This window comes from Pan troglodytes, chromosome 3 (genome assembly GCF_028858775.2).
Source record: "Pan troglodytes isolate AG18354 chromosome 3, NHGRI_mPanTro3-v2.0_pri, whole genome shotgun sequence".
NCBI classification, from domain to species: domain Eukaryota; kingdom Metazoa; phylum Chordata; class Mammalia; order Primates; family Hominidae; genus Pan; species Pan troglodytes.
In genome coordinates this window covers 62,346,135-62,369,720 of record NC_072401.2, presented here as the reverse complement: position 1 = coordinate 62,369,720, position 23,586 = coordinate 62,346,135, and the positions used below count along the sequence as shown (strand labels likewise).

Genomic DNA, 23,586 nt, shown 5'->3' with positions numbered 1-23,586 from the left:
TGAGAATACGCAGTGAAAAAAACAAACATCTCTGTTTTGGTTTGAATTGATTAGCAATAAAAGTATAAAAAGAAAAACATCCCTGGCTTCAATCTTCAATGAGTTTACATTCTTGTAGGGAGACATAGACTTAAACACGTAACTAAAAATATATGTGGCCATAAGGTCTATAGAGTAAAATAAAGCAGGAAGAGAGAGATGGGAACCCTCAGAGGTGACAAAGGGAGCACATTTTTATGGTTGCTATTGTTTTAATATAGAGTGGTCAAGGAAGACCTACTTTATTGACTGATTTAAGCAGAGAGCTGAAGGAAGTGAGAAAATAAACCCTACCAATATCTGGGGCAAAAGTGCTCCAGGCAGCAAATGCGTATGCTTTGAGATAGAAGAATGCTTGACTTGTTCAAGAAAAGAAAAAGGCTGCTGTGACTGCAATGAAAAGAGCAAAGAGAAAAGTGGTAGGAGAGGAGATTCCAGAGTCAGGGTAGGGACACATCACTCAGAGCCCTACAGATCATTGTAGGGACAAGGGTTTTACTTTGAATGACATGAGAGGCCACTGAACTGTTGTCATAATCTGACTTATTTATAAAAAAGGGCCACTTAGGAGCCTCTTTGTCAAGGTTACTAATTTCTTTCTGGTAAAATGGTCTAACTTTGATAAAGTCAGTAACACTTAAATGCAAACATTATTTTTCTGTGTAGTTGGGGTAGTTAGATCTTTTAATAGACTCCAGCTTTCAAAGTCTATGAGAACTTGCACTTCATTGGAGACTCTGGCTTAGTTAATACTTCCACAACTGATAATATAATTTAAATATCAAGGTTATGTCCTACATAAAAATATTCAGTAAATGACTTTCTTTAATATATATGCATAAACAGAACTTTGACATTTGAATTTGCTATTCCTTATGGGGATAATATTATTTTATTAAATTTTATACTATAACATATCTATCAATGAATCTATCTACTAATCCACCCCATAAATATCTATAATTCTAAATATGAAGATATGTATGGTGAATAAAGGCAGTTAAAAAGAAACAACTTCCAGAGACAAATTTAAAACATGGCATTATGGCTACATTGCTAGTGTGTGCCACAGCCCAATAAGCTTTATTCACTTGCCAGTAAACAGATCCTTGTCTTATACACTAGTCATGGGCACTGAACAGATGGCAAGAATGTTAGATGGTAAATCAGGTCATGGTTCTTTGTGTAAGGAAATGTGTGTGTGTATATATCTCTGTGTGTATATTTCTACAATGAATGTCTGTCAACTTAAACTTGTGGTTTCATTATTTTTTGTTTATTATAAACTAACGATTGAAGTTAATGGATTTTCAACTCTATTGAAATACAGTAGAAAATAATAGATTTTTCAATTACAACCTAATTTGATGTATAATTTAATTGACTGTCTTGATACAAATCCAAAAGAAATCATTTTTCTTATCGTTATGACTGCCATTAAACATCAGTGAACTTAGAATAATTTGTAGGAGAAAAGTGGATTTTTCTCTTTACTATATCCTGGTCAAGAAGTTTGTCCTTTTTCAGGATTTAGGAAATTGTGTATGACATAAACTACAGCATATCCTTAACCGTTTACTTCCACTTTTAAAGATGAGAGGATGTAACACTGAATTAAAAATTAAGAGAGAGCAGATTTTTAATAGAAACATAATCTAACTGCTTAAATGTAAAATTAGAACACCAAAGAGCGTGATTTTTTTTCCCTTAATGTCATTCCTTTCTTGGTCAGATTGAGTGGTTGATACATTTACACGTGACCCCTGTCTTACTATTCTGCATGAAATGAACAAACTCTGAAGACCTGACAGCTCCATAAAGACTGCATACTTCGGCCAGGCACGGTGGCTCACACCTGTAATCCCAGCACTTTGGGAGGCCGAAGCAGGTGGATCATGAGGTCAGGAGTTTGAGACCAGCCTGACCAACATGGTGAAACCCCATCTCTACTAAAAATACAGAAATTAGCTGGGTGTGGTGGCACGCACCTGTAATCCCAGCTACTCAGGAGGCTGAGGCAGGAGAATCGCTTCAACCTGGGAGGCGGAGGTTGCAGTGAGCTGATATTGCACCACTGCACTCCAGCATGGGCAAGAAAGCAAGACTCCATCTCAAAAACAAAACAAACAAACAAAAAAACTGCATATTTCTTGCACAATAGCAGCCTGATCCCTTTTAAGGTGGTCTAGATTAGTCCAACTCTTTCATTACATTTTCTATACAATTAACTATGAGAAATAACTGTTTTCTGTTGCAGATGTGGTGTGTGACTAAACACAATGAATTTCTGTACTTAGTGTCACAGTTTTTACTCACAATTGTATTGTATTTAAGTTATATATTAAGCTCATAAGAGTATGGAAAAGGAGTTCATATCAAAGTTGCATAATTCTAAATTTAATAAGTTCACTTTCGGTTTGAATTCATATAGAAATTCATGCTTTTGTTAGCTGATGGTCATCAAAACTTACAACATTTTATAAAACTAATCATTCTCCCCCTGCAAAAGTTCATATTTGGAAAGCAAGAAGTATATTGGTTAAACTAAAGAACTCTAACACTAGAGTCAGTATGCACTTATTTAGGCTTTGAGAAATAGTTCATACCTGGAAGTGGATACGAAAAATTCAACTGTATTGCACAAATTTTCCTTACATGCCAAATCCATCTATGATGTCAAAGTTTGTTAAATGTATTCTCTAATGCCTCAAAACAGGTGTTTCAGAGTACCTGAATTTAATATCTTCCATGTAACAGGTCACTTAAAGGATAACAGTTGTACAGAGTATTAGAATTTTAGCTTGTTATACTGTACGACTTAATGTAAAGAATTTGGTAGAAACCTCGGCTATTGGGAAGCAGTTGTATTACCCACAAAACCAATTCATTCTCTTATAGGTTATGGGAGAAATGTTCAGTCATGCAAGTTAGATGAGTGTGTCTGGTAAAACATTAGCTGAAAAGTACAAGTTAGTTTACAAAGCAGTATATGAAAATAAAATTATCTCCATCTGTTCACAGAGCAGCTGTGGGAGGGAATACTTGTTCTCAGGAATAAACAAAAGCCATTCAATGCCAAATTACCAGATGACTCTTGTCTCAATGTAGACTATCATCCACCTTTACCCAGCCCAATGGTGCGTGAATTCATAAGACATAAAGCTGTTCTTACAACAGAACTTCATGGCTTGGTTTGGTTTTCTTGAAAATGTTATGACTAGGTACCAAGCTAGCAGTATGGAAACTTTGGAAAGCCATTAGCTAAGGAAGTAGTAGGAAATATTTACCCAAAATTTATTTCTTTGCAAAAATGGAAGTCAGAAGCTAAGAACAAGTATTTATAACCACATTTAAGGGGACACCTTTTCTTTCTTTTTTTCTTTTTTTTTTTTTTTTGAGATGGAGTTTTGCTCTTGTTGCCCAGTCTGGAGTTCAATGGCGCGATCTCAGCTCACCACAACCTCCACCTCCCAGGTTCAAGCAATTCTCCTGCCTCAGCCTCCCGAGTAGCTGGGATTACAAGCATGTGCCACCACGCCTGGCTAATTTTTTTTGTAGTTTTAGTACAGACGGGGTTTCTCCATGTTGGTCAGGCTGGTCTCGAACTCCTGACCTCAGATGATCCGCCCATCTCGGCCTCCCAAAGTGCTCGGATTACAGGCGTGAGCCACCGCACCCGGCTGGGGACACATTTTCTTAAAAAAAAAAAGACTTGCTTCTTCTGTTTTGAGGTCAGCATCAGGAAATCTTAATATAGCAAATTCTATCAATCTTGTTTTTTTCATCTCTTTTTATTTCTTTGGAAAAGCAGAACAAAACAGAATATGAAAGGAAAGCAAAATGTCTAAAAAGAGAGTCAAAACCTAAGCAACTTCAATGGATTTTTTTTCCCACCTCTTTCTGTTCCAGAATTTCATTCTATTAGTCAAAAGTTCCAAGATAACTTGTTGACCTTTGCCACTTTTCCTCCCACAGCTTTGCCATAGACGATGATGATGATGATGATGATGATGATGATGATATGATGGCTTTTTGTTTTTTTTTTGAGACGGGGCCTCGCTCTGTCTCACAGGCTGGAGTACAGTGGTGCGAGCTCGGCTCACTGCCAACTCCGCCTCCCGGGTTCACGCCATTCTCCTGCCTCAGCCTCCCGAGTAGCTGGGACTACAGGTGCCCACCACCACGCCCGGCTAATTTTTTGTATTTTTAGGAGAGACGGGGTTTCACCGTGTTAGCCAGGATGGTCTCGATCTCCTGACCTCGTGATCCGCCTGCCTCAGCCTCCCAAAGTGCTGGGATTACAGGCGTGAACCACTGCGCCCGGCCAATATGATGGCTTTTAAAAACAACAACAATCGTTGTTCTCCTTATAGGTTACCATTTGTGGGTGCTATGTTGAGTACTGGCAAACATTTCCTTCAGGCACAATAAAAACTTTGAGACAGACAGTATTTTCCATGTTTTACAAATGAAGAGGATGAGACTCACAGAAACTACTACATTAAAACAATACATTTAAGAAGTAGTAAAAATGGTTATAATTTACTGAGTGCTTAAATGTGCCAGACACTGTACTAAGGACTTTGCAAAGGTTAACTCACAGCAGCCCCTTGAGGCAAGGCACCATCTCCATTTATAGATGAAGAAAATGGAGGTTCAGAGAACCCACATGACAATCAGAATTTGAACCAAGTTTTCTATCAGTCTTCCAACGAACAGCAATCCCTTATTTAATAGGAATACAGGAATTCTAATTGAAATTGTAGAGTTTTCAAAAGTAACTGTGTGATTACAAAGATCTTATTATGATGTGATAAAGATAAAGCCAGGTATAACCACCCTGAAAGCGTGCTGTATGACCTTCTGTGTCCAAAAATGCTTCCTTCACCAACTTGTAACTGATTCCTGAAGTTTCAGCGTTAAGGAATGTTTTCTTTTAGGAAGGAAAAGGGTTGGTTGGGTTTTATCCCATGTTTTGAAAGTAGGTTATTGGAATTTATGAGCTGTTTCCATTGTGATGTCCAATTGAGAGGTGATTTGGATATAATGGTGAATGAGAAGAGTCCCCTGAATAGAAGACTTCAGTTTCAGTCCTAAATGAAAACGGAAGGAGAAGCGATTTAAAAAAAGAAGGTAGAAAGACCCTGTGCCTAGCTTAACCTGCTGAACACTTTTGTTTTAGACAGCTTCTGTACATAGGACAAATGCTTAATTAGTGTGTCATTCAAGCAAATGACAATGTAATAAATGCTGTTCATTTGTCAACACCAGAAAAAGTTTTCATCCTAACATGCTTGCCGTACAAATCAAGGGAATTCAAGACAAACATACTCTGGTTCAAAACTAACTGACAAGGATAGTGACTTCTGATCTCAGTGTAAATTTGCTTAGTTCTAGCAGATAACATTATGAGGTGGGGGATCCTAATTTTTCTTTTTTTGAGACAGGGTCTCATTCTGTTGCCCAGGCTAGAATGCAGCGGCACCATCATAGCTCACTGCAGCCTCAATCTCCTGGACGCAATGATTCGCCCACCTAACACCTGAGTAGCTGGGACCACATATGCATGCCACCATGCCTGGCTAATTTTTTGAATTTTTTTGTAGAGATGGGGTCTCACTATGTTGCCCAGTCTGGTCTCTAACTCCTGGGCTCAAGTCATCCTCACGCCTTGGCCTCTCAAAAGTTCTGGGATTACAGGCCTGAGCCATCCCACTCATCCAGCTCCTAATATTTTAAAAACTCAACTTTATAAATATTTATTCTGTGCCTAATGCTAGAATACAGTGATGAATAGGATATGCCTCTTGTTCATAAGCAGTTCATAATCAATAAAATACCCTGTATTTGAGTGGTAATAATCTTGAGTGCTATGTGACTATAGAAGAGGAAGACAATACGATTCATGTAATGTACTTACGTTATCATCTATATGTTCATATAGTGCCTAAGACCCAGTATTTTCCATATCTCTAAGTCAGCCCCAAAGTTAGTGGATATCCAGGGTGGTATATGAGCTAATATGCATAACAGCTATTGAGGGGTTTCTCGTTGGATTGGTGATAATGTAGAGTAGAAAGCAATGTACTTTTAATAATTCTTTCTACTTCTCTCAATATGGAGAATATATATTTGATTTTATATACCTACATAGAATTTTATTATGTTGTTTACTTTCTAGGTTACTGACATCAAAAGAATTATTTCTGCCTGAAAGATTTTTAATTCTTGATTCCTGTTTTCCTGTTTATTCTTTCTAATTCACCCACTCAATGACCCAGATTACCTATATCCCTAGTGAGTAGCCCCCACAAAAAGACACTCTGCAAACCAGGTAAACAGAAAATAAAAAACCACGAAGGATTTTTTTTTTTTTTTTTTTTGCCAAACTATAGTCATGACAACATAGGTTGATTATACAGGTGATATTTTATATTTACTTTAGTTTGCATTTACCCAATTGTATAATAAAATGGAGACTAACCATTTGTTTCATTGTAGCATTCCAAGAATCAAGCACTACAAAGTGATGAGCGTAGGACAAAACTACACTATTGAACTGGAAAAACCTGTAAGTAACTATTTTTGTTGTTGTTGATGAACTTCCTCCCGATTCCTTATAGCCTCCTAGTGCTGGCAAAAAGCAGCCAAGTTAAGGAGCCCTGAATGTGGCAGATATACAAGGTGAAAAGTGAGATTCAGGAACAGGTGGTGAGGCAGAGTAAAATATAATTTGCTTCTAAAAATTCTTTCCACTTTTCTTTCTCTGCAAATTTCTCAAGGTTTGCAGAGAAAGAAAAGTGGAAAAAATTCAGAGAAAGAAAGATACTTTTGTTAAACATTCTCCAATTATAAATCTTCAAATATGTTTATTTCTAATGGGAAGAAATCTGTAAATGCCTAATCCTCTAATACCTGTCTTGCTGAAGTTCAGAAATCCTCTCTTAATAGCAACATAGTAGTGAAGAAAGCATTTCTTATTTGTCTTGAACTCTTCTCCCACCCAAGCTGACTTACCATGGGGCTAATGATATAGCTAAGCACTTGACATATATCATCCAATGTAATTGTTATCATTACCCTGAGGTAGATATTGTTATGCCTTTTATACAGGTGAGATAATTGGTATTTACACTGTTCTGAACCAATGAGAATGTGGTGATGTGGCCTACATTCCAGGATGCTGAAAAAGAGAATATAGCTCTGTGATTTTAGGCTGCAGTAGTGGGAAGATTGAGTCAGGAAAGTTGTCTCTGGATATCACTTAAATAGAACTGGTGGGTCTTGAAGATATTTATATTTACCTAGTTCCTCTGCTTCTCCAGGTCCATTGTGTTGATCAAGTAGAAAAAGGAACAGTGTGGTTGAATTTTTTATATTTTGGTCATAATTCTTAGAGAGCAAGGTAGCTGCTGATTCATAGAGCACACTTACATCTTTGCCATAAGTGCCTCCCAAAGCTTCTCAGTTATCAGATCCATTCCTGACTAGACTTTTAAAATAAAATTCAATAAAGAAGGCAGAAAACTAGATTGCTAAAGGATAATCCAAATAACTAAGTGACTACAAGCAATGGACAAGGAAGAATAATGTGTCGTCTTTGTAACTGGGTAAACTGGGGCTCATTTCTGTCATTAGCTCATACAGTCTACAGTGTAAGGAAAACTAACAGCCTGGATTATTCTTTCATTTTTCACCCTCCCCAACCATACCCCTCAACCCCTCAGTAAGGTTGTATTTTTGTGATTTTTTTTTTTTTTAGAGACAGGGGTCTTGCTATGTTGCCCAGGCTTGAGCACAGTGGCTGTTCACAGGCACAATCATAGTGCCAGCCTGAAACTCCTGGGCTCAAGCGATCCTCCTACTTCAGCCTCCCGAGTAGCGGGAACCACAGGTGTGTACCACTGCGCCTGGCTCAGGAATTCTTTTTCCTCTTCAAGGTTATCTGGTATATTTATTCTGATTTCATTTGTATAAAAATATTAGTTTAGGGGTAGAGACACATTTCATCTACTCCTAGACCGGCAAATTATCCTGTTACAATAAAATACTAAAATGCTTAAATTCTCTGGTTTTAAAGGTTATTTGCTTTAAAGCATAAGAAACCAACTACAGCTAACTTAAGAAAAAATAAATTTATTATAAGAACATAGAATGACTGGAAGGGTAGCAAACCTTCAGGGACTAGGAAGCAGTTACTTGTGCTAAGAACCATCTGATTAGGAAACTGGATCCTTCTTTGTTCTTCTACTCAAGTTCAAATTTCAGAAAGAAAGCATTTTCTAGCCTAACTTGAGTCACATTTTTTGCTCCCCCCATTTTTAAGGGACAGGGTCTTACCCTGTCACCCAGGCTGGGGTGCAGTGGCACTATCACAACTCATGCAGCCTCGAACTCCTGGACTCAAGGAATCCTCCTGCCTTAGCCTCCTGAGCAGCTGGCACTACAGGTGTAAGCTACCACACCTAGCTAATTTTTTCAATTTTCGTAGAGACAGGATCTCGCTATGTTGCTCAGGCTGGTCTGAAACTCCTGGTCTCAAGTGATCTTCCCACCTGGACTTCCCAAAGTGCTGGGATTACAGGTGTGAGCCACCACACTTGGCTTACATTCTTATGCTTTAATTGAGGGAGAGCAAGGTACCTAACTATTGTCTACCAGATTGTATTCAATGGGAAAGGTGGTAATTCCTCAACAGAGAATGGACACATGGTCAATTAAAAAGGATAAATAAGACACAGGGATAGGTAAAACTATGGTCATACAGTAAGCCATTGAAGTGAAGTAATGACAGTAATCTCCATTAGATTCCAGTTGAGCCTTCTCTTACTCTATACTTATCCAGGTGATGCTGAGTTTTCTCTCACTCTCTATTAATACAGGTAACACTCCCAAACCTTTTCAGTGTCATTGATTATTTTGTGAAGGAGACTCGAGGAAATTTAAGACCATTTATATGTTCAACTGATGAAAACACTGGTATGTTTTTCACTTCATTGCTATGTTAAGGGAAACAAAACAAAACAAAACAAAATTCCCAAAACTCTGCATATGATTTATAGTACCAGCCAGGCAGGAACTGTAGTTCAGTCTTTAAATTTATCCATTTGGAAATCATTTTGTCACTCATTCTGTGAAAATAGGAAAGTACCAATATGTATTATGAACAGAGTATGGATGCATTTTAGGGAATGGAAAACCCTGAGGTATGTAGTATTACTATTAACTTCATTCTATCATTCTACTCAGCTTTATCTAACAAATTCAGAGGTAAGAGGAAACCATAATCATACAAGTTAATGGAAACCAAATGGAACTTAAAGGGATAGTCTGTCAACAACGTTAGATGCGTAATACAGGATAAAATGAATGAAGATTAAGAAGAGACGATGAAAACTGGTGATTAGCCAATAGATGACTTGAGAGAGAGTTGTATTCCACTATGAAGGCAGAAGTCAGATTGCAAAATAACAAGGAATGAGTGGGTGGTGAGGAATTACAGATAAAGATTGTAGCTAGGACCAGCTACAGAATTTGCCAGCCCCTTGTTCATAAATTAAGAATTTCAAAAACAGTTATAGCAAACCATCAAACCGAGCATGAGACCCTATGCAACTGCACAGTTTACACAGCCCTGAAACTGGCTCTCTTTGCAGTCCAACTTCTGGCAGAGCAAGCCAGGCTGAATGTAATAGTCTCTCTCTATCTTATGCAACAGTTCCTGGTACACATGGTCACTGGCAAACTGTAAGCAGGAGAGAGAAAATATCTCCAGCTTGTTTGGATTTTAGTTATCAAAACAAGTCTCTTTTTCTACAGATTATGGGGGAAAGCAACCTTATTTGGCTATCTGCATTGGGGCATATCTGGATAGTCTTATTAATTAAAAGGATAGCAAGTTTAAAAGTCCAAGTTCTTAAAACATGATAATGAATCTTGTGATGCCAAATAATAAGAGTAACCAAAACCACAGACTCTCAGGATCTGAAGGAACTTTAGAAAATTATAGTATCTTATCTGTTTAGAACTCACCTGCACATTCAGTACAGGAAACATCTCTAGGATATGACCCCTTCGGCTTATTTGTAAATTGTGAATGTAAGAGGGCTTAAATTTGATTTTTGAAGCAGCACAGTTCACTTCTGGACAGTTCTCATATTAGAGAATTCTTCCTTGATATTGAGTCTGAAGCATTCCTTCAACTTCTACATATTAATCCAATTTCTGGCTTTGAAACAATACGACTTAAAAGGCCATCAAATATTTAAAAATGTCTACAATGTCTTCCCTCAGTTTTTTACTCTCTGTCATCTAAATTATTGGTTCCTGAATTTCTCTTACTCTCATCTTTGATGTTCTTTTTACATTGTCTAATTTTTAAACTTGTCACTTAAAATATAACCCTACTGAATAATAATGTTGAGCATCTTTTTATATGTTATTTGCCATTATATATTTTATCTGGGAAAGTATCTATTTAAATCTTTTGTCCATATTTTTATTGGGTTGTTTTTTCTTTCATGCTTGTTTTGAGAGCTCTGAACCGATACAAGCTTTTTGTGTGTGTGTGTGTGTGTGATTGGGAAGTATTTTCTTAGTGGGTGATTTGTCTTTTCATTCTTTTAACAGTGTCTTTAGGAGAGCAGAAGTTTTAAATTTTGCTTCTGTAGATTGTACTTTGGTGTTATACCTGAGAAGTCTGCCTAACCTAAAATCACAAAGACTATTTTCCTGTTTTCTTTTAGAAGTGTTGTAATTTCATGTTTCACATTTAGATCTATGATACATTTTGAATTTTTTTTAAACTGGGAGGGATGTGTCAAGGTTCATTTAGTTGCATTTAGATGGGTAATTGTTCCAGCCCCATTTGTTTAAAAAGATTATCCCACTGAACAGGGCAGCCCACACCTATAATCCCAGCACTTTGGGAGGACAAGGCAGGAGGATCACTTTGAGAGCATCCTGGGCAACATAGTGAGACTTCGTTTCTACAAAAAAAAAAAAAAAAAAAAAAAAAAATGCTGGGTATGGTAGCACATGCCTGTAGTCCTAGCTACTTGGGAGGGTGAGGCAGCCAGAAGTTCAAGGTTGCAGTGCACTATGACTGTGTCAATGCACAATGTGAAAGGGCAAGAGTGAGACCCTTTCTCTAAAAAGTAAAAATAAAAATAAATGCTTCTCCATTGAATTGTCTTTGCAACATTTGTAAAAATCTATTGACCATTTTTGTATGGATTAATTTCCAATGATACATGTTCCTACCCTTTTGCCACACTTACTATTACTATAACTTTGTAATAGTAATTACGAAATTAGGAGGATTAGTTTGTTCTTTGCTCTTTTCTTTTTCAAAATTGTTTGGACTAGTCTAGTTTCTTTGCCTTTCATTCTAAATTTTAGAATCAGCCTGTTGCTATCCAGAGAACAATCCTCCTGAGACTTTGACTGGATTATGTCGAATCTGTTGATTAGTTCAGGAAGAACTGACATCATAATATTGAGTCTTCCAGTTGAAGAATGCAATATATTGGTACATTTGGGCTGTCCTTGATTTCTTTCATAGTGCTTCGTTTCAGCATACAGCATTGGCACACATTTTGTTTGATTTATAGGTATTTAAATTTTTGTTGCTGGTAAATGATATTCTGTAACATTTGAATTCCATTGTTCATTGGTAGTGATATGGTTTGGCTGTTTTCCCACCTGAATCTCATCTCAAATCGTAATCCCCAAATGTTGAGGTAGGGACCTGGTAGGAGGCAATTGGATCATGGGGCCGGTTTGCCTCATGCTGTTCTCCTGATACTGAGGGAGTTCTCATGAGATCTGATGGTTTTAAAGTGGCCATTTTCCCTGTGCTCTCTCTTTCTTGCCACCTTGTGAAGACGTGTCTTGCTTCCCCTTCACCTTCTGTCATGATTGTAAGTTTCCTGAGGCTTCTGTAGCCATGCACAACTGTGAGTCAGTTAAACCTCTTTCTTTGATAAATTACCTAGTCTCAGGTAGTATCTTTATAGCAGTGTGAAAATGGACTAATACAAGAATTGGTATTGGCAGAGTCGGGTCCTGCTATAAAGCAACTTTGGAACTGGGCAATGGGCAGAGGGTGGAACAGGTTGGAGGTCTCAGAAGAAGACAAAAAGATGTGGGAAAGTTTGGAACTTTCTAGAGACTTATTGAATAGTTTTGACCAAAATGCTGATAGAGATATGGACAATGAAGTCCAGGCTAGGTGGTCTCCGATAGAGATGAGGAACTTGTTGGGAACTCGAGTAACAGTCATTCATGCTATGCTTTAGCAAAGAGACTTGTGGCATTTTGCCCCTATCCTAGAGATCTGCAGAATTTTGAACGTGAGAGAGATAATTTAGGGTATCTGGCAGAAGAAACTTCTAAGCAGCACAGTGTTCAAGATGTGACCTGGCTTTTTCTAAAAGTATACAGTCATATGCATTCACAAAGAGATGGTTTGAAATTGGAACTTATGTGTAAAAAGGAAGCAGAGCATAGAGGTTTGGAAAATTTGCAGCCTGACCATGTGGTAGAAAAGAAAACCCATTTTCTGGGGACAAATTCAAGCTGGCTGCATAAATTTGCATAAGAAACAAGAAGCCAAATGTTAATCACCAAGACAATGGGGAAAATGTCTCCAGGGCATGTCAGAAATTTTCAAGGCAGCCCCTTTTATCACAGGCCTGGAGGCCTAGGAGGGAAAAGTAGTTTCGTGGGCTGGACCCAGGGCCCCACTGCTCTGTGCAGCCTCAAGACATGGTGCCCTCTGTCCCAGCTGTGCCAGCTCCAGCAGTGGCTAAAAGGGGTTGAGGTACAGCTCAGGTTGGTGCTTCAGAAGGTAGAAGCCCCAAGCCTTGATGGCTTCCATGAGGTGTTGAGCCTGCAGGTGCGCAGAAGACAAGAATTGAGGTTTGAGAACCTCTGCCTAGATTTTAGAGAATGTATGAAAATGCCTGGATGTCCAGCCAGAAGTCTGCTCTAGGGGTAGAGCCCTAATGGAGAACCTCGACTAGGGCAATGCAGAGGGGAAATGTAGGGTTAGAGCCCCCACACAGAGTTCCCACTGGCACTGCCTAGTGGAGCTGTGAGAAGAGAACCACCATCTTCCAGAACCCAGAATGGTAGATCCACCCACAGCTTGCACCATGTGTCTGGAAATGCCACAGGCACTTAACGCCAGCCCATGAAAGCAGCCGCGGGGGATGTACCCTGCAGAGTCACAGGGGTGGAGCTGTTCATGGCCCTGGGAGCCCACCCCTTGCATCAGCGTGCCCTGGATGTGAGACATGGAGTCAAAGAAGATTATTTTGGAGCTTTAAGATTTAATAATTGCCTTGTTGGCTTTCAAGCTTGCATGGATCCCGTAGCCCCTTTGTTTTGGCCAATTTCTCCCATTTTGAATGGCTGTATTTACCCAATGCCTGTACCCCCATTGTATCTTGGAAGTAACTAATCTTTGATTTTACAGGCTCACAGGCAGAAGGGACTTGCCTTGTCTCATATGAGAGTTTGCTCTTGGAGTTTTGGATTAATGCTGAAATGAGTTAAGAATTTGAGGGACTGTTGGGAAGGCATGATAGGTTTTGAAATGTGAAACGGATATGAGATTTGGGAGGGGCCAGGAGTGGAATGATATGGTTTGGCTCTGTGTCCTCACCCAAAGCTCATCTCAGATTGTAATTCCCAGGTGTTGAGGGAGGGATCTGGTGGGAGGTGATTGGATCATGGGGGCAGTTTCTCCCATGCTGTTCTTATGATAATGAGTTCTCACAAGATCTGATGGTTTAAAACTGGCAGTTTCCCTTGCACTCTCTTTTTCTCTTGGCTATTGTGAATAGTGTTGTTATAAACATAGGAGTGCAAATATCTCTTTAGTACACTGATTTCCTTTCTTTGGGGTATATACCTAGCAGTGGGATTGCTGGGTCATATGGTAGTTCTCTTTTTCTTTTTTTAAGGAGCCATCATCCTGTTCTCTATAGTTGCTCTACTAATTTACATTCCCACTAAAAGTGTATGAAGGTTCCCTTTTCTCTATATCCTTGCCAGCTTGGTTATTGCCTGTCTTTTGAATATAAGCCATTTTAAATGGGGTGAGATGATATCACCTTGTAGTTTTGATCTGCATTTCTCTGATGATCAGTGATGTTGAGCACCTTTTCATATGCCTGTTTGCCATTTGTATGTCTTCTTTTGAGAAATGTCTATTCAGATATTTTGCCCATTTTTAGTTGTTTTATTAGATTTATTTCCTATTGAGTTATTGAACTCCTTATATATCTGGTTATTAATTCCTTGTCAGATGTGTAGTTTGCAAATATTTTCTCTCTTTCTGTGGGTTGTCTCTTCACTTTAATGATTGTTTCCTTTGTTGTGCAGAAGATTTTTAACTTAATGTGATCCCATTTGTTTATTTTTGCTTTGGTTGCCTGTGCTTGTGTCTTACTCAAAACATTTTTGTCTAGACCAACGTCTTGGAGAGTTTTCCCAATGTTTTCTTGGAGTAGTTCCATAGTTTCATAGTTTCAGGTAATGAAGCGATGCTGAATTTTATCAAATGCTTTTTCAGCATCAATTGAAATGATCATATAACTATTGTTCTTCATTCTATTGGTACAATGTATTACATTGATTGATTTACATATGTTGAGTCATCCTTGTATCCCAGGGATGATAAATCCCACTTGATCACGTTGGATAATCTAATATGTTGTTGAATTTTGTTTGCTAGTATTTTGTTGAGGAGTTTTACATCAATGTTCATCAGAGATATTGGCTTGTAGTTTTTAAAAATGTGTCTTTGTTAGTTTTGTTATCAAGGTAATACTAGCACTGCAGAATGACTTTGGAAGTATTTACTCCTCCTCTATTTTTTGAATCATCTTAGTAGGATTGGTATTAGTCCTTCTTTAAACATTTGATAGAATTCAGCAGTGAAGTCATTGGGTCCCAGGCTCTTCTTTGCTGGGAGACTTTTTATTATGGCTTTGAACTCATTATTTATTATTGGCCTATTCAGGTTTTGGATTTTTCATGGTTTCATCTTGGTAGGTTGTATGTGTCTAGAAATTTATCTATTTCTTCTCAATTTTCCAATTTATTGGCATATAGTTGCTCATAGTAGTCTCTAATTATCCTTTTAATTTCTGTGGTATCAGTTGTAATATCTCCTTTTTAATCTCTGATAGTATATATTTGAGTCTTCTTTTTTTCTTAGTCTGAGTAAAGGTTTGTTGATTTTCTTTTTTCTTTTTATTTTTTTTTTTTATTTTTGAGATGGAGTCTCAGTCTGTCACCCAGACTGGAGTGCAGTGGCACAATCTCAGCTCACTGCAACCTCCACCTCCCGGGTTCAAGCGATTCTCCTGCCTCAGCCTCCCAAGTACCTGGGATTACAGGTGTGTGCCACCACGGCTGGCTCATTTTTGTATTTTTAGTAGAGACAGGGTTTCACCATGTTGGCCAGGCTGGTCTCGAACTCCTGACCTCAAGTGATCCACCTGCCTCGGCCTCCCAATGTATTGGGATTACAGGTGTGAGCCACCATGCCTGGCTTATTTTTTCAAAAAACTTTTTGTTTCAATAATCTTTTGTATTTTTTTAAATTTAAATTTCATTTATTTCTGCTGTGACCTTTATTGTTTCTTCTACTAATTTTGGGTTTGGTTTGTTCTTGCTTTTTTAGTTCTTTATGATGCATCATTAGGTTGTTTATTTGAAACTTTTCTACTTTTCTGATGTAGATGCTTATTGGTATAAACTTTCCTGTTAGTACTGCTTTTGCTGTATCTCATAGATTTTGGTCTCTTGAATTGCCATTTTGATTTGTTTCAAGAAATTTTTAAATTTCCTTTTTAGTTTATTCATTGACCCACTGGTCATTCAGGAGCATTTTGTTTAATTTCCATGTGTTTGTATAGTTTCCAAAGTTCCTCTTGTTACTGATTTCTAGTTTTATTCCATTGTGGTTGGAGATGATGCTTGATATTACTTCAATTTTTTTTGAATGTTTTAAAGAGTTGTTTTGTGGCCTTACATATGGTCTATCCTTGAAAATAATCCATGTTCTGAAGGAAAAAAATGTGTATTCTGTAGATGCTGAATGAAATGTTCTGTAAATTTCTATTAGGTTCATTTGGTCTATAGTGCAGATTATGTCTGATGTTTGTTGATTTTCTGTCTGGCTGAAAATGGGGTGTTGATGTTTCTAGCTATTATTGTACTGGGGTCTATCTCTCCCTTTAGCTATAATAATATTTGCTTTACATACATGGGTACCCCAGCATTGGGTGCATATATATTATATATATTTACAATTGTACTTCTTGCTGAATTGACCCTTTCATCATTATATAATGACCTTTATTTTTATAATTTTTGACTTGAAATCTATTTTGTCTGATATAACTACTCCGGATTTTAGATTTCTATTTGTGGAATATCTGTTTCCATCTCTTTAGTTTTAGTCTATGTCTGTCTTTATACGTGAAGTATGTTTCTTGTAGGCAACAGATCAGTGAGTCTTGTTTTTTATCCTTTCAGCCACTCTATATCTTTTGATTGATGAGTTTAGTCCATTTATATTCAATGTATTATTGATAAGGACTTACTACTGCCATTTTGTTACTTGTTTTCTCATTGTTTTGTGGTCTTCTCTTCCTTCCTACCTTCTTTCTTGTCTTTTTTGTGAAGGTGATTTTCTCTGGTGGTATCTTTAATTTCTTGCTTTTTATTTTTTGTGTATGTTGTAGGTTTTTTAAATTTGAAATACCATTAAGTTTTCAAATAACATCTTATAACCCATTATCTTAAACTGATGACAACTTAACATTGACTGCAAAAACAAGCAAACAGAAACTAATAATAGCTCTATACTTTAACTATGTACCCACACTTTTAAATTTGTTATTTCTATCTTCTTATACTGTCTATGTCTTGAAAAGTTGTAGTTATTTTTGATTGGTTCATCTTTTAATCTTTCTATTTAAGATATAAGTAGTTTACACACCACAATTACGGTGTTATAATATTCTGTTTTGTCTAGTACCACCAGTGAGTTTTGTCCCAAAGAGATAAGATGACTTCTTATAGCTCATTAATGTCCTTTTCTATCAGATTGAAGAACTCTCTTCAGCATTTCTTTTAGGACAGGTCTGGTATTGATGAAATCCCCCAGCTTTTGTCTAGGAAAGTATGTCTCCTCCATGTTTGAAGGATATTTTCACTGGATATACTATTCTAGGAGGAAAGTTTTTTGCTGTCTGCATATTAAATATGTCATGCTCTCCTGGCCTGTAAGGTTTCCACTGAGAAGTCTGCTGGCAAATGTATTGGAGCTCCTTTGTATTTTGTTTGTTGCTTTTCTCTTGCTGCTTTTAGGATAATTTCTTTATCCCATCCTTGGGAGTTAGAATATTAAGTGCCTTGAAGTAGTCTTCTTTGAGTTAAATCTGCTTGGTGTTCTATAACCTTTTGTACTTGAATATTTATATCTTTCTCTAGATTTGGAAAGTTCTCTGTTATTCCTTTGAATAAACTTTCTACGTTGATATCTCTGTCTACCTTCTCTTTAAGACCAGTAACTCTTAGATTTGCTCTTTGGAGGCTTTTTTTCAAGATATTGTAGGTGTGCTTCATTCCTTTTTATTCTTTCTTCTTTTGTCTCCTCTGTGCATCTTCAAATAGCCTGTCTTCAAGCTCACTAATCCTTTCTTCTGCTTGATCAATTCTGCCCCATTGAGAGATTCTGATATATCCTTCAGAATGTCAATTCTTCAGGTCCAGAATTTCTGCTTGACTTTAAAAAATTATTTCAATCTCTTTGTTAAATTATGTGATGGGATTCTGAATTCCTTCTCTGTGTTTTCTTGATTTTCACTGAGCTTCCTAGAAATGGCTATTTTGAATTTACTGTCTGAAAGTTAACATATGTTTGTCACTCCAGAATTGGTCACTGGTGCTTTATTTAGTTCATTTTGTAAGGTCATATTTACCTGTATGTTCCTAATACTTATGTTTGTTGATGTCTGGGCATTAAAGAGTTAGGTACTTAATCTAGTCTTCACAGTATGTGCTTGTTTGTACCCATCCTTCTTGGAAAGGTTTTCCCAGTCTTCAAAAAGAATTGAGTATTCTGATCTAAGTCATTGGTCACTGCAGCCATATATACATTAGGGGGCACATGGGCCCAGGAACATTGTGACTCTTGAAGACTTGTAGAGTACTGCCTTGATGGTCTTGGGTAAGATCTAAAACAATGTCTTGGATTACCAGGCAGAGACTCTTGTTCTCTTCCCTTACTTTCCCCCCAACAAATGGAGTCTCTCCCCACCTCCTCTCTCTCTCTCTCTCTGTGTGTGCTGAGCTGCCTGGAGCTGGGGGAGGGGTGGACATAAGCACTCCTGTGCCACCACCACCATGACTGTGCTGGGTCATACCTGGAGCCAGCACAGCACTGAGTCTTGGCCAATGCCCGTGGTGACCATTGTCTGGGTACCGCTGATGTTCACTCAAGGCTCAAGGGCTCATGATTTGGCAAATGGCTAATCCAGCCAAGCTTGTGTCCTTCCCTTCAGATTGGTGAGCTCCTCCACACCAGACCAGAGTGAATCAAGAAATGCCATCCAGGAGCCAGGGCCTGGAGTTAGGAACCTCAGCAATCTATTTGGTGCTCTATTCTACTGCAGCTGAGCTGGCACCCAAGGTGTAAGACAAAGTCCTTCCCATTCAATCCTCAGGCAGGAGTTTCTCCCCATGACTACCACCACCCTAGTCCTGTGGCAAGTACTGCCTGGCTACCACTGATGTTCACTCAAGGCCCAAGGGCTCTTCAATCAGTTTGTGGTGAATACTGCCAGGCCTGGGTCTCTCCATTTAGGGTAAGGGGTGCCCCTCTGACCCAAGGTGGGTCCAGAAATGCCATCCAGGAACCAAGGTCTAGAATTGGGAACCACAAGGCCCTGCTTGGTGTTCTACCCCACTGTGGCCAAACTGGTTCCCAAGCTGCAAGACAAAGTCTCCTTTACTCTTCCCTTTCCTTTCCTTAAGCAAAAGTCTCTCCCTATGGCCACCACAGCTAGGAATGTGCTGGGTCATACCTGAAGCCAGCACAGCTCTGGGTCTCAACCCAAGGCCCACAGCAAGTACTGCTTGGCTACTGTTGATGTTTATTCAAGGCTCAAGCATGCTTTAGTCAGTAGGTGATGAATACTGCCAGGACCGAGTCCTTCCCTTCAAAGCAGTAGATTCCCTTCTGGCCCAGGGCGTGTCTAGAAATGCCCAGAAGCTAGGGCCTGAAATGGAGGCCTCACGACTCTGCCTGATGCCCTGTTCTACTGTGGGTGAGCTGCTTTCCAAGTTTATGCTCCCCTCTTCTCTACTCAAGCAGAAAGGAGGAGTCTTTCCTGGAGTTGTGCTGCCTGAGATTGGGGGAGGGGTGCCACAAGCCCTCCCCTGGTCACCCCAGCTGGTGTCTCACTAGGTCATGTGCACTACATGTCCACTGGCTCCAAGCCCAGCACAGCACAGGACTTGCCCAGGACCCTCAGTGTTTGTGGCCTAAACTGCCTTTCAAATTTATTTCGAACCCTAGATCACTTTAGCCTGTGGTGTTGAGACTAGTCAGAGCTCAGATTCTGCCCACTGGGATGGATGATTTCTCTCTGGCAAGAGCTGGTCTAAATGCTCCCTTCTGTGGTCCTGGCTGAATTCTGCCCTGTGTTGCTTTCTACTGTGACAAGTAGCACTGAGTTACAATGCAAAGTGCCACAGTCACTGTCTACTTCTTTTCCTAAGCACACAGATTCTCTCTCTGCACCAGCAGCCACTGCTGGGAGATGGGGGAAGAGACCAGGTTGGCAATTCAAGACTATTTTTCCTACCCTCTTCAGTGTCTCTTTCCTTGCTATGATGTTAAAACCAAGTACTGTAATTGCTCACCGGATTTTTGGTTCTTATTAAGGTGCTTTCTAGTGTAGACAGTTGTTTAATTTGGTGTTCCTGTGGTGGCGGGGGCTGATAGCTGGAGGGTTCTATTTGGCCATCTTGCTCCACCTCCTCTCTCCATTGGGTTTTTATAGCTTTTCTTTGTTGAGAACATCTATCTTTATATTCATTTCAAGAATGTTTATGACCACCTCATGAAGCATAGCTGCTTTAAGGTCTTCATCTGATAATTTCAACATCTTGGTTATCTTAGTGTTGGCATCCATTGTCTTTTCCCTTGAAAACTGGGGAATTGGTCAAATTCCTTCTTTTGTATATCAAGTAATTCCTGGTTTTTCATATATCAAGTAATTCTGAATTGTATCTTGGACATTTTGAATATTATGTTGTGAGCCTCTGGGTCCTGTTAAAATTCTCTGGTGCATTTTTTAAAAGCAGGCAACCATCTTGATTAGATTGAACCAGTTCTCTCTTACTTTCTGTGGGAAGCCATTCCAATATTGGTTCAGTTTTCAAAGCTTCTGTTATGCTGTTTTGGGTCTGTATTCAGCCTGGGACTTGGTTGTGGTTTATGCCTTAGTTTAGCTGTCAACGCCTTTGCCATCTGTTTTGTATCTGGTTCTGTGCATGCACAATTCAGAGGTGAGCCTGGAATTTGTGTCACTTCATACACAGAACTAGGAGATAACTCTTTTCCAGCTGTCACCTCTCTGGGATTTCTCCATACTCTTGAGCCGCCAAGGGTCCTTTTTCCTGGTGTTCTAGCTAGAATGATGGAGCTTATTAATGACACCTGTGCTGTAATTGCAGTTCTGTGAGACTGCAGTTGCCCAATCTCTCCAAGAAAGTTAGAGATAAGAAAGAGAAAAATGTAATTCCAATTCTCCCCCTCTGCCCACCTTTCCTGATTTCTCTGGCTGGAAGGCTAAATTTTCTCTTGGGGTTTTAGGTGCCCATGCTGTCACTGCCAAAGTACTGCACCTTGACTAGGGGCCCCACCCTCAGGGCAGGGCCAGGGAAGAAAAAACAGACAATACAAAAAAAAAAAAAAAAAGCACCTTAATGATTTTAGAAACAGACAACCAGATTGCTATTGGTATATGACTGAATGTGTTCAGTTTGCTTTGTGGTCGGGAACAAACTACTCAGCCTCCCCCTGCATTTCAGATGCCTTTGTTATAGGGACTGGGGAATGACATAAGAACAGATGGAATTAGAGGGTCCTGTGAAGAAAGACTTTAAATAATTAGAATATTATCTGTAGTGTAACGTATTTTCTTTCAAAAGCAGAAAAATGATGGAAAAGTACATGACAATGAAAATAGGACTTTCTAAGAAAAGCTACACAAAGATAAAAACTTATCTTGACAAATAATGCTGATATTTTAAGAAAACTTTGTGGAACCCTAACATTGCTTCAGGAATTTGGACTCATAGCTGGCTGTGGCACAGTGAGACTGCTAGTACATCAAACTTGGGAAATGGGAGTTGTAGAGCAGATAAGGGTTCCAATCTGGAGATTTGGAAAAAGCTAATATGTAATAAAATATTATCTAAAAGAAAATAAGATTTTTTTGATCCCTGTTAACCCATGTCAGCATTTGGCTCTCTCTTACACCAGAAGACAAGAGCAATAATGGAACAAGAATGGTCAAAGATATTTCCCAACTCCAGAAATTAGCAGTTTAAACTAAAAGCCGCTTCAAAATATAAGGCCTATTAAGCTAAAGAGGAAGAAAAAAATTATTAGGTACAAAGTTACAGGTCCAGGATAAAATAAAATTTAAAAAAGCATCTGAATATTCAGTATTTATTTTCCTAACATTTACTAAACACACCAGCAATGTTCCACACACGAGCAGGAAAATCAACTCACTGAAAATAAAGAACCACCGTTTTCTACAATATTGGTTCGCTAATTAAGTTTTTCTACCCACAATTTCTAGGTCAAGAACCCAGTATGGAAGGGAGAAGTGAAAAGTTGAAGAAAAATCCACACATTGCATGAAATACAATGTGAAAGCTCCTTTGTGTATCTTGGTAATTTATATTTTCAAAACGAAGTTCTTACTTTTAAAGAGAATTACCTATATTCTCCTGATACTGATTACCAAGTCATTCACCCGAACACCAGAATTAGAATTAAACATTGTACCATACAATTTCATTATCTTATCAGAATGAAACCAATTCACAGGGAAACTAGAGACTACGGCTGTGGTGGTAACCTGCAGATATACACATTCCCATGCACTGACATAAGTTGAAAACACATAGTACTTTCTAGATGGAATTTTTTTCTTTAGGCCTCAATGAAATACATTTCCCCTATATAATTCCAACAGCAGTTTCTCTAGTTCTAAATTCTACCAATTCCCAAAAAACCTAAGTTTTGCTGAAATCTGATTTGACCAATTTATCAAATGTCATTTTAATTACCTAGCTGGAAGTTAGAGACATGAAATGTACTAGAGGAGCCCTTTTCCAATGGAAATATTATATACCACATTTTTTGTTAATGGAAATAAATGTCTCCATTCCCATGTTTTTCCCTGGTGTCATCTTTTTGCCACTCAAAATCAGCCCATTATTTCCTTACAAAGATCGTGAAAGGCTGTATCATCATCTTGTGTCGTAAGTACGATGAGCCTGATTATAAGTACCCGGAGTTCTTAAAAATATGGAACCATCAGCCCCAGACTGCATCTACTGAATCAAAATAACGGATATTTTTTCATAATTTTTTTCTTCAAAAGCAAACTTTTAAATTGATTTTGATGGTTATCAATTTGGGAATCACACAATCAACTAAGAATGAAAAGATATGGTCTATATTCTACAGGGGAAAGACTATGTGAGACAGAGGGAGAAAACAGCCATTGACAACTCAAGGAGAGAGGCCTCGGGGGGAAAAAAAGATCAACCTGGCCAAAACCTTGAAAATCCGGCTTCTTGACTTGTGAGAAAATAAATTTGTGTTCCTTAATCCACATGGTCTGTGGTATTTGTAATGACAATCCTAGCGAACTAATTCAGTGAGCTTCCTGGGATGCCTGAAAATATGAAGAGTTCTCTCAGACTTACTGAATTATAATTTTGGGGGTGGGGGGGCGGCGCTGAGGCTGGTCCAGAAATCTGCCTTTTAAGCATACAACACAGGTAATTGCTATACATAACAAATTTGAGAACCAGTTCTTTAAGATCTACTATAATATGAAGATAAATAATCTGTGTAGCAATATATGCAAAATCAAGTCAGGCTTTCTTTTAAATGGAGAGGCAGTGACAATTAATAAGGAATCATAAATATGACAAATGAAAACATTGAGAAATGCTTTTCTCTATGTCATTTTGATCTTTTAATTTCTGGAGTGTAAAAATACTTTATTAAATTTCAAATGAGATTGTATTTTAGTTTAAACCTGACAAAAAAGTGTATAATAAATATGACCCAATGTTTACTTTTTGTCTAAAAAAAAAAATTGGGACATAAAGCCTGAGCATTAATGTTAAGTATTTATTGAAATGTATTGAGTATTTATATAAATCACTGTTAATGTAAAAATTATAAAAGCAGCACATATGTATTAT

The 23,586-nt window shown here is 38.3% G+C and overlaps 1 protein-coding gene across 6 annotated transcripts in view; it reads left to right on the top strand.

The window, feature by feature from the left end:
• The window catches only part of STAP1 (signal transducing adaptor family member 1), a 48,618-nt gene extending 25,637 nt beyond the window's left edge, over positions 1–22,981 (top strand). For 2 of the 6 annotated variants that reach the window (XM_063809602.1, XM_063809603.1), the window contains 4 exons: positions 6,541–6,610; positions 8,922–9,018; positions 21,942–22,035; positions 22,838–22,981. In XM_063809602.1, the coding sequence (XP_063665672.1) occupies positions 6,541–6,610; positions 8,922–9,018; positions 21,942–22,003 (229 nt within the window). In that variant the 3' untranslated portion in view covers positions 22,004–22,035; positions 22,838–22,981. Of the gene's footprint in view, positions 1–6,540; positions 6,611–8,921; positions 9,019–21,941 lie in introns of all 6 variants that reach the window. The other 4 variants (XR_010156587.1, XM_526610.5, XM_009447813.4 and 1 more) reach the window with 4 other exon arrangements.
• Positions 22,982–23,586: the final 605 nt, after the last annotated feature.